Source organism: Carassius gibelio, chromosome B23 (assembly GCF_023724105.1).
Source record: "Carassius gibelio isolate Cgi1373 ecotype wild population from Czech Republic chromosome B23, carGib1.2-hapl.c, whole genome shotgun sequence".
Lineage (NCBI taxonomy): Eukaryota > Metazoa > Chordata > Actinopteri > Cypriniformes > Cyprinidae > Carassius > Carassius gibelio.
Window position 1 is genome coordinate 26,447,822 of NC_068418.1, and position 15,936 is coordinate 26,463,757.

Genomic DNA, 15,936 nt, shown 5'->3' on the forward strand with positions numbered 1-15,936 from the left:
ATCAGCTTTTACGACTAAACATTTGCAAACAACCTTGTACTGGAGAATCTGCACAAATAAAATTCTTAGGGGCCGTTCACATATCGCACCTAAAAACGCGTGGAAAACGCTAGTCGCGCCGCTTTCTCCTTCTTTCCAAAGCGCTCGGGCAGAAGCGCCCCTGAGGCGTCTGCCTTTGCTAAGTAACCATGACGTGCTCTCTCCATGACGTGCCCTCTCCATGAAGACCCGGAAATTTCAGCAAAGTATAAATGGATGCGGTGTGGACGCGCCTGGAAAAACGGGCGCATCGCACCGCGTGCGTGTCGCGACCGCGTCGCTTCCATTATGAGAGTGCATACTGCGCGCCTACATAGGAAATAACGAACTTGAGCACGCAAAAGACACGATATGTGAACGGCCCCTTAAACAGTTCAGTAGTGCAGAGTTTACAGGTTACTCTTCATTTTGAAGGCTCAAAGTAAAGTACTCCCACTTCCCGCTGAATGCTGCAGAGACGCTGTTCGGGAAGCACGTGACATAAAACGAGGCCAGCTATTGGCTATTCGCTACTTCACCTGCTGTACTGGCTGAGTAAAACCTCCGGTGGCTCATTACTGCCACACTTTGGTCACCGCAGATTTGAAATATGCACGAAATGAGCCGCTTATGGCAAATAAAATTCATTTAGCGACAAATCGATTACTAAATTAGTTGACAACTATTTTAATAATCGATTTTAATCGATTAAAACGATTCGTTGTTTCAGCTCTAGTGTGAACTGTATATATGTATTATGTACATATGCATTAACATTGTTGGTGTGGAAGGGCTTTTACATTTACCAAAAAAATAAGTTTTATATTAAGAATAAACAAGCCCAGCCCAGATATGAAAAGGAACTGAAAAGTAATGTATCACATTACTTTCCATAAAAAGTACCTAACGTAATTAGTAACTTTTTTAGGGAGTAACGCAATATTGTAATGCATTACTTTTAAAAGTAACTTTCCCCAGCACTGCTCACGCATCACCTGACCTGTCACTCACCCAGAGAGGCCAATCCCTGCACGCCGCAGCTGGCCCCGCCCACCCCCACACGACACAGGTTCGGCCAGCATCGGCCAATCGTCTGCAAGCAGCGGTTACTGAAGCGACTGGGCTGCAGGCTGCAGGAAACCAAGGCGGGAAATCAGTGGTCATGTGATCAGCGGTGACAGATTTAAAGACACAGATCCTCACCACGGCTGTAGAGGAGCGATGTGCAGCGTTGTGATGTTCCTGCATCCCGCTCCCAGAGCCCAGATCACCTCCTGTCCCGCCGGATCTGACGCGCTCCTGAACACATCACAATCAGCTGTGTGAAGCTTACCATTGATAACTATCTACAGGTGCCTCTAAAAAAATGTATATCATGAAAAAGTTATTTATCTTTTGTAATTTAATTCAAAAAAGCCAACGTATATTGTAGAATCATTGCATACTGCAATCAAACTTAAATATTTCAAGAGTTTTTTGTTTTAATTCTGATGGTTATGACTTACAGCTTAGGAAAAAAATAAAAAAGCAGGTTTAGTTATGCACTCAATACTTGGTTGGGGTTCCTTTCGCACAAATGACTGCTTCCATGCGGCGTGGCATGGAGGTGATCAGTCTGTGGCACTGCTGAGGCATTGTTGAAGCCCAAGTAGCTTTGATAGCGGCCTTCAGCTTCTCTTCTGTATTGTTTTTCAGATGTTACTTCTCTTCCTCTTCACAATACCCCATAGATTCTCTGTGAGGTTCAGGTCAGGGATGTTTGCAGGCCAATCAAAGCACAGTAATATCATGATCATCTGAAAGTGGTTTTGGCTTTGTTGGCAACTGCTAAAGTCCTGCTGCAAAATGAAATCAGCATCTCCATAAAGCTTGTCAGCAGATGGAAGCACAAAGGGCTCCAAAATCTCCTGGTTGATGTCTGCATTGACTTTGGACTTGATAAAACACAATGGAGCAACAGTAGGCAGACATCACAGCTCCCAAATCACCTCTGACTTCAGAAACTTCACACTGGACTTTGGATTCTGTGCCTGTCCAGTCTTCCTCCAGACCTTGATTTCCAAATGAAATGCTAAATTACTTTCATCTGAAAAGAGGACTGTGTGGACCACTGATCAACAGTCCAGTTATTTTCCTCCTTACCCCAGGTGAGATGCTTCTGACGTTACTCTCTGGTTCAGGAGGGTCTTGGATGCATGAATGTGACAGCTCTAGCTCTTTCCCTGAAGACGTCTGAGTGTGGTGACTGTCCACTCCTTGTGAAGCTCTCCCAAGTTCTTGAATCTGCTTTTCCTGACAATCTTCCCAAGGCTGTGGTCATCCCTGTTGCTTGTGCACCTTTTCCTACCACACTTTTTCCTTCCAGTCAACTTTCTATGAATATGATTTGATACAGCACTCTGTGAACAGCCAGCCCTTTCAGCAATGATCTTCTGTGGCTCCTCGTTGGTGTTTCAGTAGTTTTTCTCATAATTGTGGATGCATGTTCTAAACTAGCCCAAAAGGTACCCAGTGTTGAGACTCAAAATGAATCAAACTAATCAAGCTCAAAATGGAATATTTTTGAGATACTGATTTTTTTATTTTCCTAAGCTATAAGTCGTAACCATAAGAGTTAATACAAAAAAAAACCTCTTGAAATATTTCAGTTTGTTCTAATTCTAATATTTTGAGATGCTCATCTATCTATCTATCTATCTATCTATCTATCTATCTATCTATCTATCTATCTATCTATCTATCTATCTATCTATCTATCTATCTATCTATCTATCAATCTGACTACTTCTATCTATCTATCTATCTATCTATCTATCTATCTATCTATCTATCTATCTATCTATCTATCTGACTACTTCTATCTATCTATCTATCTATGTCTATTTTTCTATCGATCTGACAGGTCGTAATTTAAAGTTAAAAGAACAGATTTCTTTAAATATAAAAAAATAATAATAAAAAACTGCATTTGAAGAATAAATGTATGTATGTATAAATCTACATGAATATTAATTGAAATGTATTATATATATATAGTATAGTATGTAGTATTTATTAATAAAAAAAAAAGGTTTATGTCACCTGTATGTGAGTGACTGCAGTGCACGGCAGTGACAGCTGACGAGCCACAGAGATCTGTCCGTCAAAATACTGGGACAATGAGAGATGCTCAGAGAGATGAGACTCCGCCCCGCTGCTTTTAGCACCGCCTCCAGCCCCGCCTCCAGCCCACCCCTCAACACAGAGAGACCAAAACACTCTTCACTAAAACACACTGGCCATCATGTGAAAGAACATATATGTGAACAAATTACATATGAATATATTTTACCTGGTGCTGCGCAAGTACTCGTCTTTGTTCTCCTTCTTGCCACGGGATCGAGGTTTGAGATTGTGAAGAACAAGAGACTGAGTCTGAGAGCACCACTGAGACAGAGTCATCAGGAACTACACACATACACACACACACACACACACACAGAGAGAGGTTAGTCTGTCTTTGCTCTACAGTGACCTCTACAGGTGGTTCGTTTTATTAGCTGAGGAAGCCATTTTGGCAAGGGTTGTTTGAGAAATAATGAATGGAGATAAGCTTCTGAAGAGGTAAGTGAATTGAGTTTCTATCTTCTGTTGATGTTTGCTGATTCAGACGCTTTGCTGGTTTTAGTTGGATTAGATTTGGTTGGTTGAAGCCTTTGTGGATTCAAGTTGTGCAAATAAATAAAATGTTAACTCTGATTGGTAATTTGTCTGATTTTGTTATTTTTTTCTGATGAAATACACACATTGTAATAAAAGCCAAAATAAGAAATGGTATGTATATGAATATTTACTGAGTAATCCACTATTTCATAGAGGAGAGTCAAAATGACAATTTTCACCTGAGATTTGAAGCCTTCAGAAGGATGGCAGCATGATTATATTACTTTTACTCAGAGTTTGCTAAGTCTGTTAGTAAAGTCTGTCGATTCTATCCATCTTTATTGCACTATACTCCAGTGGTGACCATTCAAAAATGGAGAAAAAGCTGTTTTTGTGTGCTTTCTCCAAAGTTTGCATTGGTGTAACTCAAGAAGTATTAGAGATATCTCAATATCCTTTTAGATTTTGGGTTTTGACAAACTTTTCCTTTGGCATCTTCATTTTTGAGGCCCTGTATTAGGTTCATTTCTGGAGATATAGGAATCTCAATGCGGCTTCATGTGTAAATTGTTAAAAATGATTAATATTCAGTGGCCAAAAACTAAATGTGGGTCACTTTGCATATTGATGATATTTTTTGCTTTTAAAGTAGAAGTGCATCTTGTTTCCCTCTTTGCAAAAACACCATAAACTCAAGAAGATCTTAAAAAGCTTTTAGATTGTTTCAGCTATTTGACTTTTCTATTGGTATCTTTATTTTCTATAAGGTCGTATATGACTGAATGCAAGAGATTGTTGAATTGTTCCCATTTTCAGTTGTCAAAACTAAATGTCTTTCACTTTGTATACAGCTGATGCTTGTCATATTTAATCTCTGATGAATAAGGAATACTTAAAATGTAATGTAAAACTTTTACTTGTCACACAATTTCTGAAACCCGACGCTCAAACACCAGAAACACACACCAATCTGCAAAACCATAAACTCATCACCAAACACTTTTTGCAAAACACACAAACATCTAACATGAGTTAAAGGTGTTTGCAAAGGTCTATTAGGATAAAATAGCTTAGATGTCCTTCCTAATATGGGGAAACAAACATGTGTGTGTGTGTGTGTGTGTGTGTTTCCTTGCCTTCGATGACACTTGTGTGTTCTCCAGTGTTACTCTGATCCAAACAGCAGGATGACGTGCGACACTGCGCCAGTCCTTACACACCTGAGAGAGAGACGACACACACACACACTTAGACAGTGCAGCACACATCACACACATCATATATCTAACACACACACACACACACCTCAGCGGCGGTGAGCAGCGAGCGTGTGTCCAGATAAGTGAACACACAGAAGAGCGCCGCTGTGAGCCTCAGACGCTCTGAACACACGGCTGATTCACTGGATCTGTTCACACACCAGTGCAGATCCGGACCTGATCACAACAACAACAGATATCACACACTTCACACCCTAGCAACAACACCGCGACACCATGGAAACGAGGCACAGAGTTCTGTACAGGTACTGTAAAACTCTATTTAAATAATTAATAATCTCTATAATCAGTGCTTCTTTTCAATTAATTTTAATGTGTCTTTATGTGTTAATCAGGGTAATTATTATTATTATAGGATAACTAAAACCACAAAAAAAATAAAAATAATGTAATATATGTTAAAATAAAATATATTGTAAAAAAACATTTATTTTATTTCAACACTGCTCGTTTTGCATTACAGTAAAATATTACAGTAAAATAACCAAAATTCAATAAGCTAAAAATAAAAAATACTACCATTTAGACATTTCAAATATAATAAAAATGGCAAAAACACAACAAGATTACTAAAATTACTGTCTGTGTGGGGTGTGTGTGTGTGTGTGTGTGTGTGTGTGTGTGTGTGTGTGTGTGTGTGTGTGTGTGCGTGTCTGTGTCTGTGTGTGTGTGTGTGTGTGTGTGTGTGAGAATGTGAGTGTGGGTGTGTTTGTGTGCGTGTCTGTGTGTCTGTGTGTGTGTGTGTGTGTGTGTGTGTGTTCATGTCTGTGTGTGTGTGTTCATGTCTGGGTGAGTGTGGGGGTGTGTGTGTGTGTGAGTGTATGAGTCAGTGTGGGTGGGTGTGAGAGAGTGTGTGCACATGCATGTGTGTGTGTGTGTCTGCGTGTGTGTGTGTGTGTGCGTGTCTGTGTGCATGTGTGTGTATGTGTGTGTGAGAGTGTGTGTGTGTGTGCGAGTGTGTGTGTGTGTGTGTGCGAGTGTGTGTGTGTGTGTGTGTGTGTGTGTGAGTGTGTGTGTGTGTGTGTGTGTGTGAGTGTGTCTGTGTCTCTGTGTGTGTGTGTGTGTGTGTCTGTGTCTCTGTGTGTGTGTGTGTGTGTGTGAGTGAGTATGTGTGTGTCACTCTGTGTGTGTGTGTGTGTGTGTGCATGTGTGTGCTTGTGTGTGTGTGTGTGTGTGTTGTACCGGTGCGGCTGTAGGTCCTGTATCCCGTGTGTTGTGTGTCGTCCTGTGAGTCTGCGGTGTAAAGTGACCAGTTGTCTGAATCAGCATCAGTGTGTGTGTGTTGGATCATCCCAGGTGATTCGGATCCTCTCTCGTGCCCCTCAGCGGCTCCACACAACATGTGCTGATACTGCCGTCCGTCCCAGTGACCCTCACAGCCGCCCGAACCCACCGACAGTGTGCGTGGCCTCCGCTCGAACCTGACACACACCAGACACATCCCATCACTCCTGCAGCATCACAACATGAGCACAGATGTTAATATCAAATTATAAGCAGAGCAAACAGAGACTTTGGCTTCAAACGGACAGATTCCATCCAGATTAGTTAGAGTACTCTCTCTTTATGACAGCTCAAGATTTATTTTTGAGGTTCAGGTTCAATAAATGCCCAGTGTGAAGCCAAAGTCCATGTAAAAAGCATTGATACCTGTAGTACTGAGCGGCTCTGCAGTCAGACACATGAGAAGATCTCCTGCTCATCCCAGACACGCTGGAGCTCCTCTGTCAAACACACAAACACTTGACTGCTGACACATGAGGAGTATCAGTGGCCACTCTATATCTCTAAAACACGACGGTCTCTCTGTACCTGGTAGCCTGACGCTCTGCTTCCTGCCAGGTGTCTGTGAGAGGAAGTGACATCATCGCAGAGGTTCTGCAGCTGCGTCTCGGCTCTCTCGGCTCTCTCCAGCAGGTCCTCCATGAAGCGCTGCAGACGGATCTTAGCGCTGGCTTCCTGGAGCGCAGTGTCCCTCACAAACCTGTCCAGCTCACACACTTCCCTAATACACACACACACACACATTCACATGCAACTCACACACCATCTAAATTAGTGATGCTCCAAAATGGTTCGCTTACCGAAACACAGAAACTAAAATTAAAGTTTCTATATATAACTGACCCTGTTTTATGGCTCCCACCTACAGATTCCCACCCCTAGCCATCAGAAAAGTTAATTAAGCATTGGTCAATGATTACCGCCCTCCAAAACTATTGCATATGAAACTGAATTTTTCTGTGCAATTTCAGAGGAAATGATTCAGTTGCTGGTGTTTCAGTGCATCTCTAATATGAGCACACACTCACTGTTGTTTGTGCCGCAGTTGTTCGTCTCTCTCTCTCAGCTCGTATCTGAGGCTGGCCAGCATCTCCACAGAAATGTCCACCTGCCGCTCCAGCTCGGCCGCCCGCTCCTCCGCCTGCTGCTTCTGTCTGAGCATGCGCTCGCTCTCTCTCTGGGCCTGTCTCACCTCCACGCTCCTCCGCTTCACCTCGTCCTGCAGCGCCTCCAGTTTGAGCGAGACGCGCTCCTGCACCTCCAGAGCCAGCTGTTGAAGCCGGGCCTCCAGCGCCAGCCTGCCCAGCCAAGGCACTCCTAGCTGGGCCACAGCGCGTCCGGTGTCTGCCCCCTCTTCTGCGGCGCTGGAGCTTACGGCGAGCGCCAGCACTGGAGACCGAGATGAGGGCGAGTCTCTCTGGATGAGGATCTTTCGGAGCGGACGGGCCAAACTCAGGGCATCCAGGAGCTCGAACCGCAGGGGGTGGTCGATTTCATCCCCTCGCTGTGTATAAAGGGACATCAGTCTGCCCTCAGAGCTCCGGCGAGTGGTCAGACAGAGTTTTTGGCAGGAGCGGACGCTGGAAAGGTGCTCCCCAAACCCGCACGGCTCTCCACAGGTCGGGCAGTGTGACGGCAGCTCTGTGCTGGTCGACATTCTGCGACACACACTCACACGCTCGAAACACAACTCCTGAGTCACATACTGAGATCATTCAGAGATCAGGAACATTTAAGTCACTTTAGGAGCGTTTCAGGAACTTTAAGAGAGATTCAAGAACGTTTCAGGAATTTTAGGAGTGTTTCAAGAAACTGTCAGTAACTACGAGCATTTCAGGAACATTTCAGGAACTTTAGGAGCTTTTCAATAAAGTTTCAGGAATGTTTTAGTTACTTTAGGAGTGTTTTATCAATGTTTCAGTAACTAGCAGTGTTTCATTAACAGAGCATTTTAAAGCTATTTCAGTATCTACTGGATGTTTCAAATGTTTTTCAGTAAACGTTAGAAGCATTTTAGGGGTGTTTCAGTATCTTCTGTGGGCATTTTAGTAACATTAGGAGTGTTTCCGAGGTGTTTCGGTATCTTCTGGATGTTTCAAAGGTAATTTAGTAACTTTGGGAGCATCTTGGAGACGTTTCCGTATCTTTTGGTGTGTTCCAAGGGCCTTTTAGTAACTTAAGACGCGTTTTAGGTGGTTTAGTATCTTCTGGAGCATTACAATGTCATTTCAGGAACCCTAAAGAGAATTGGAAGACATTTCAATCACTTTTTTTAGGGTTTCAGTATCCTCTGGGGTCTTTCAAGGGCATTTCAGTCATTTTTATGAGTGTTTACAGGGTATTTCAGTATCTTCCGGGTATTTCAGTAACTTAAGGACCGCTTTAGGGCTGTTTCAGAAGCATCTTGGGGTATTTCAAGGTCTTTTCAGTAACTTTTTGATGGCATTCCAGAGGTGTTTCGGGCCCCTCAGTAACTTTGGAGTGATTTAGAGGGAATTCAGTGTCTTCTGTGGTGCTTTTAGGAGCTTTTCAGTCCAACACCGGCTCGTGCACAGCTGCACCTGCAAAAGAAAAAGACTTGTCCATCTCATCTTACACTTACACAGTATACATAGAAGTATAAAGTGTTGTTTTTGTTCTCCTGTGATCATGTCTTATCTTGTTTAGAGTGGCAGGACTGCTAGTGTTTTATGCTATGTATTTGTTCACAGTCTCACTCTTGTTTAAATGAATCATGTGCTCTAAACAGCACTGGTGCCACCTATATTTCAATGTCTCTCTCCTTCCTGCTTTCTTTTCCTGATTTATTAAATGTATGGCTACTAGAATATCAAAAATACACTAATTGTCTCTCCATCTTTGATTTACAAAAATGCTCTATTATATTAAATTCATATTATAGTTTTATAATTTATATAGTTCACACATATCATCATATTGAGTTCAGTTAGAATTTAAAAAATAATGTTTTTCAAGTCTTTTCTGCACATCAAGGCAGCATTTGCTTGCTCAGAAACACAAGATTAACAGTAACATTTTAAATTATTATAATAATTTAAAAACATCTGTTTTCTGTGTGAATCTGTGTTAGTGTAATTTATTTCTGTGATGCTCCGCTGTATTTTCAGCATCATTCCTCCAGTCTTCAGTGTCACATGATCTTCAGAAATCATTCTGATATTCACAGATGAATAGAAAGTTCAAAAGAACAGCATTTATTTGAAAATAAACACGAGTAATTAGTTAATAAATCCCCACCATATTCTATATTCAACATCATTTCAAACATCTTAGATGCACACTCATGAATTAAAAATGTGAGGGAGGTTATTGTAAGTGACATGCTGGAATTCATGCGTGACTCTGCGCGCGCGCTCCGCGTTATTTCCGCATGAATATGATGAAGACAAAAGCTGCGGTCCGAGAAAAGCTCCATTAACAACGCGAGGATGAAAAACAGTCTAGAGATATGCACGTGTGCAGTCTTCTGCTCATGCTTTCTCATTTAAGGTTCACTTGCATGTTTTATGTTGCAACTGTTATTGAAAGAAACCCCTACACAGTGAAAATGCATCATCAGTCGGTTTGGTCCTGTACTGGTATGTGTGTGAATCACGCGACCCAGCCCGAGAACTTCATGTGCATCATCCAAAAGCATGCAGTAGCTAATTCAAATGAACGTGCAGCATTAAAAATAAAAATTAAAAACCCACCGGTTCTCTGTCTGGACTCTCGTCTTCCGCAGACCCAGTTGCTCCGGTCGCCTCTGACGTCACTCCCGGTCTGGGAGAAGCGGACCGCTCGAGGAGCGTGAAGTAGAGCAGTAAGAAATATACATTTATGTGGGAGCGCGCGCGTCACGTTCTGTCGGGCACGCGCCGCTCTGACTCCTGTGCGCGAGCGCCGCTGTCCACACTCACGTGGTGCTGAAGCTCAAACCGAGAGCAACATGGTTGGATTAAAATATGCAAAAATCGTGTTCATAATTACAATACATTTAATATGTGCTTAAATATGTTTGAATGCAGAATCTAAGAGAACGAATACGCTACATTTTCTTTAAAAACAATCTCTCTCTCTCTATATATATATTTAGGCCTATTAGATCGAGTGAGATGATACCCAGCAAACAGTGGTCCGACGGCGACGTCGTGTGGCCGGCCAAAAATAGTCGCGGTAGGACGGCATAAATCGGTATAAATATGTAACACAGAAGATTTCCTAAAAATGCATTCAGATATGTTTGTACACGTTTATAGTTCTATGGGGTTTGATGTATAATTGTTTCTTTGACTTTAAGATACGTGTAGTTAAATATTTGTGAATCGGTTGTGAGAGGACGTCACCTAGTGACGTCATTTACACGTGCGTTACACGTCCATCATGACCCTCTGTGAAATCCTTGTGGAATATGCAAAAGCTGTGCTTACACCTTGATTAATACTGCAATAATTAATTAAAGTGCACCAAGTAGTTTTTAAGAGGTTTTAAAGATGTTGTGAATAGACGTCCACTGACGTCTTTTACACGTCTCCTCATGGTTTGTGAAAAGATGTCCAAGCAAGAATAGCAGGGAAAAAAATTATATACAAAGTAAATATATTCACTTTATCTTGTTTAAAAAAATTATAATCACAAAGAGCCCAGCGTAGTTAAGTGATTGCAAAGCAATGCTGCAATTTAGTCATTATTTCAACCTGTTTTATGTATTTGTTGTTATTATTTTTTATTGAATCTATGCATATACATGTAAAACAGATATATACCCGGTCACAATTTCGGTCTGAGTTGGATGTAATTGCCAAAACGGTGCTGCCAAGATGTAGACACAAAACATACTGATATATTTCGTGATATTACAAAATCCCGCGATAGGATAGATTATCTCGCGAGATCTCGCTTTCTTCCGGAAGTTCCGGTGCATCAAGCAGGCAACCACTACGAGGAGGAGAGGACTCGAAGAGGACTCTTGGAGGGAGATTTGTCGATATAAATTACATAAAATCTACTGCTGTGTAAGTACATTTTGTATTATTTGATTAACGTGCTTGAGTTTTACTTGTTTGACACGAACCGAGAGAAATGATGCCCACGTTGTCAACTGCAATTCACTTTTTTGTCAACTGCAATTCACTACGAGTTTGGCTAAAATTAGCTAACGTTAGAAAGCTAAAAGTTACTTATATTGATGTAATTTTTATTGGTACGCTTTAATTATTCAGGGGACATCACAGCCCTCCTGTCTTATCAGAAATGTCCTGAGTGTTTCTCAAGGGCATCACATTCAAGCATAACACCTTTTGTACAATAAAAATAAAATCTAATGCTTGTTGATTACCTTTTTTCCCTAATGATTTATTCATCTTGGACAAAGGTTATTTTTATTTTTTTTGCTGTAGACCATAAAGATATTTTGAAAATGAGTGCATGTCATTTATCTCAAATGTTTTATTTTATTTATTTTAAAAATACATGTATTCTCTTCCCTCAGATGCTGTGAAGAGGTGGAGACTCTGAATGGGATGCAGCGATGACAGAACACCTGAAGCTTGCTCCGGGAAGAGATGGGGGTGGAGGTTACAAGAAATGAGCCAAACTACTGTAGTTTGTTTAAGGGATAGTTCACCCAAAAATGAAAATATTCATAATTTTCTCACCCTCATGTTACGATCATAATAATTTTTCCTACAATGGCAGTTAATGGATTGTGAGATCTGCTTGTTTACAAACATTCTTCCAAATATCTTCTTCCAAAAGAAACCATCTTTTAACATTCTAGTAGAAAACACATGAAGGCATTCTCAGAAATGTAATATTTGAATTCATGTTGGTTCTATACACTTTAAAAATAATTTACACCACTTTGATTTCATAAATAGCAATGATTTCAAACATATTTTACGATGAGGGTCTTACGTTTTATGATTTTCTTGTCACATGACAACAATGGCTCCTGCAAGGTGTTTATGCCACATGTTCAAATATTAATAATATTCTTAATATTATATGATTAAAGTATTTAAAAATAAATGCAATTAATATTGATTTATATTATTATATATTAAAAACATTAATAAAGTCAAAACTCAAAAATTTCTATTTGCGTTTGTTTAAGATTGAGTATTTCAGCACTTTTTATTCAGTGATGCCCCTCATTAAATCATATTTCTAATGAAAATGCTAGGCCTGTAAACTTATTTCAGAAATCCAAAATAGATACAAAGATTACATTGAAAAACATATTTTTAAATATATTATCATCTTTAAGATTCTTATTTGTCATTGTCCCAGTAAAGCAAACATGAAAACAATATGGTCAGAACACAGAAAAGTATACAGGTTTGAAACATGAGGGTGAGTAAATGAAAGAATTTCCCCTTTATATAATGATTCAGTATTTTGTAATTAGTATTTTAGTTTGGTTAACAGATGCTAAACTGTTCAAAAACAATAAAATGTGCTAAATCAGAACATGCTTCTTTTTTTGCATATGTCCACAAATAATGTGTTATTGTTAGTGATGTACAAGTGATTAAGATGTTTTATGGACGTTCATGTCTGACTGGACCGATCTTGAACTTTTGTCAAGATGTTTTAAACCTCAAGACATAATTGATTGCCTTTCACGATGTTACACAGTGGGTGTGTGATTATTTTATATGCAGGCTTTTATATACATACACTTAAACTATGCAGCAACGCATTTAAAAATCCAGAAGACGACACATTTAGACGTCCAGAAGACGTCGGTTCAACTTTCATTTTGGAACTATTTTTCAACCATGACGGGACGTCTCGGATGGACGTCTTTTCAACGGTCAAAAGACGTCCGAATGTTTGCTGGGTATACTGTCACTAAGTTATCTCTCTCTCTCTCTCTCTCTCTCTCTCTCTCTCTCTCTCTCTCTCTGTGTGTGTGTGTGTTAGCATACACAAAGTCATAAATGTTTAAAAGTATATTAATGTGTTTGTGACGTACACAGCTGCTGACTTGATGACCATCATCAATAACTCAATTGTACAGTGGAGTAAGGTAAGTGAACGTTTATCAATTACACATTAGAAAAGGAGGAAGCTGGAACTTGGAAGAGAAAAACGCCTTAAATCCAGGTATGCGTAATTATTAGGCAGATTTTCTTTTACAGATAAAACGAGCCAAAAAAGATTACCACTTGTAAAAGATTAAATGCTAAATTAATAGTTAAGACTGATGTGGTTTGGAATTGGTAAAATACCAAAAAGTATGATCAGAAATCAACTTGCTTCTTAATTCTGCACAGTGTAAGGTAAGGTAAAGGTAAGATTTGGTAGCTGTACATTAAGTCTAATCAATGAATAATGTAGGTAAACGTCAAGTGTAATAATAATGAATGATTCTGAAATAAGACAACTGTGAAAGCTTTGAAATGTATTTTAGGTTTGCCATGTTCTGTACAGGGCTGAGGACCTGTAAACTGCTCATCTGGGATCCATCACAGCAAGTTACATGTGCCACACAATCAGCAATTCTGTATATTAGGTAATTGGGGTGGGATGTAGAGGGTGTGGGTGAAGACTGTAACTATATTAAATTAGTTGTTTTAAATCAGTTGTGTTAAACTAGAGACAGACTGTGATTTGTGTTTTAGAATATGGATAATTTAATATAAGATATGTATATCCAGTCGCCTTCCCGTCCATGAAATGGTATGAACACACATAAGAGCGCTTGGGTGGGCGCTTTAAATTTAGCGCCTTCATCCCGCTCCACTCCAGAACTGACTCAAATGATTCGCGAATCCGCTTTAAACTCCCGAACTGACTCAAATGAATCGCGAACCCGCTTTAAACTCCCGAACTGACTCAAATGAATCGCGAACCCGCTTTGAACTCCCGAACTGACTCAAATGAATCGCGAACCCGCTTTGAACTCCCAAACTGACTCAAATGATTCACAATCCGAAGTTCCCATCCAAATCAAATGACACCACCAGCACTACTATTGGCTTAATTCTCTAATTTTATAACATTTACTGAAATTAATGTACAAAAAGTATGCTGTTAACAAATAAAATATCAATATTTCCATTCCAAACTACTTTCCATGTCGAAACATCCAGGAACATAACCAGCTGAGCAGATCACTCTCTCACTATTTGATTGCTCTAGTCTTTATCCACTCATCATCATCATCATCATCCACCAATCAGAACACACGAGAACTCTTTGACCACAGCTGCTGTGCTTCTAAAGCTCTTGCAGCAGCTCAACACTGGTTTTCTCTGAGGTGGTCGGATCACATCAGATTGTGGTTAATCTTGCAGATCATGACTTATATCTACTCTTCCTCTCCCTGCAGTTTGGTAATTATAAAGATTCCTCCTTTGAACTCCCACCTCTTCTGTGGGTTTTATTGTTCTGGGTCTGAATTTGGGCTCCTGGGATCTCAAAAAAGAAACCTTTTCAATCTCCAAGGTGAACATTATGACAACACCAGTGTTGTGCTAGTTACTAAGAAATATTAACTAGCTACAGTTACTAGTTACTTAATTTTTGGGTTTTGTTTGTTTTTACCTACAATTGATGTGTCTGCAACATCTGCATTCGAGCATTTCAGTGGGCTTAGTTACAATAATTTGCAGTTTCAGTTACAATAATTAATCAAAAATTGCGACATTAATAACTTACTTTTAGCAACATCAGACGCACACGCGCGCACAAGATCTCCCAGTTCTTACTTCTGGAGACTCGCACTAAACGGTTCATTTGAATCAGTGAGTGGTTGACTCCAGAACAGCTGCAATCGGATCATTCTAATTCCTAAACGAATCGTTTGGTGCGATTTGCGATCCGATTAAAGTTTATTTTGAAAAGACTCAGTTCGTTCATGATGAATCAGACACCGCTTGGAGCACGTGATATATTAAAGGGAGTAACGATATGTTTTATGAAATGTAGTGAAGTTAAAAGTACGATTTAATGCTTTGGAATGTAGTGAAGTAAAAGTAAAAGTTACTCAAAATAAAATTACTCAAGTAAAGTACAGATACTTTAAAAATTTACTTAAGTACAGTAACGAAGTAAAGCTACTCCATTACTGTCCACCACTGCCTACACACTAATGGCCCACAATAATAAACATAAATACTCATCTGAGGAGGAATATAATTTATATAAGGGGATATAATTTTATATGCAATATTACCTTTTCTTTTCATCATCATCTTTAAGAGTTCATGATCATTTCTGTTCAACTTTCTCAGTTGATAAATCTGAATCAACTGAGTCACGAACAGGCTCAGAAGTGCCGATCTGAAAACTTTGACCTACCAATGTAAAAAATAAATGCATTTTAATAATTAAGATTGATCTTCCTCTATATTATATGAACAGCCTAACTTTTAACGAGCAATGCACCATAAGATCACCTTTATACTATAAACAAAACACTATATTTCAGCCTATATAAATAACCTCTATGTAAAAAAATGTAGAATACCAAATTCATTCAACACGTTATTAAATCATAATTAGTTTTTAAACACTTGACAGGAACTTTCAGATCTGATTTCAAAGTTACTGCGTTTATAAAACAACTGTATGAAAGACTCAGATCACGTATCTAAAAATAAATCGCTATAGTAAAAGAGAAATAATAAGAGGAGTGAAGTTTCCTACCGTTCTGCTGTGTTTGGTCCTCACGTGCGTCTGACGCTCCGCGGCGCGTCTCCGC

The 15,936-nt window shown here is 39.8% G+C and overlaps 1 protein-coding gene across 1 annotated transcript; it reads right to left on the bottom strand.

Annotated features, from left to right (window-relative positions):
• Positions 1 to 1,021: 1,021 nt before the first annotated feature.
• si:ch73-290k24.5 (F-box only protein 41) lies at positions 1,022 to 10,083 on the bottom strand. The gene is made up of 11 exons (XM_052594372.1): positions 9,938 to 10,083; positions 7,253 to 8,785; positions 6,753 to 6,945; positions 6,591 to 6,664; positions 6,123 to 6,391; positions 4,966 to 5,096; positions 4,797 to 4,880; positions 3,350 to 3,465; positions 3,100 to 3,252; positions 1,222 to 1,317; positions 1,022 to 1,148 (listed from the first exon to the last, which is right to left on the bottom strand). Exons 2-11 carry the CDS (start codon positions 7,879 to 7,881, stop codon positions 1,022 to 1,024), a joined length of 1,872 nt encoding a protein of 623 aa, XP_052450332.1. The 5' UTR covers positions 7,882 to 8,785; positions 9,938 to 10,083.
• Positions 10,084 to 15,936: the final 5,853 nt, after the last annotated feature.

Excerpts from the sequence above, each read along its gene's own strand:
- si:ch73-290k24.5 (XM_052594372.1), bottom strand. The coding sequence starts at position 7,881 with ATGTCGACCAGCACAGAGCTGCCGTCACACTGCCCGACCTGTGGAGAG. Across the intron at positions 6,665-6,752 it reads GCAGAGCGTCAGGCTACCAG|AGGAGCTCCAGCGTGTCTGG; the intron begins GTACAGAGAGAC and ends TGTGTTTGACAG. Across the intron at positions 1,149-1,221 it reads ATCGCTCCTCTACAGCCGTG|CCTGCAGCCCAGTCGCTTCA; the intron begins GTGAGGATCTGT and ends GGTTTCCTGCAG.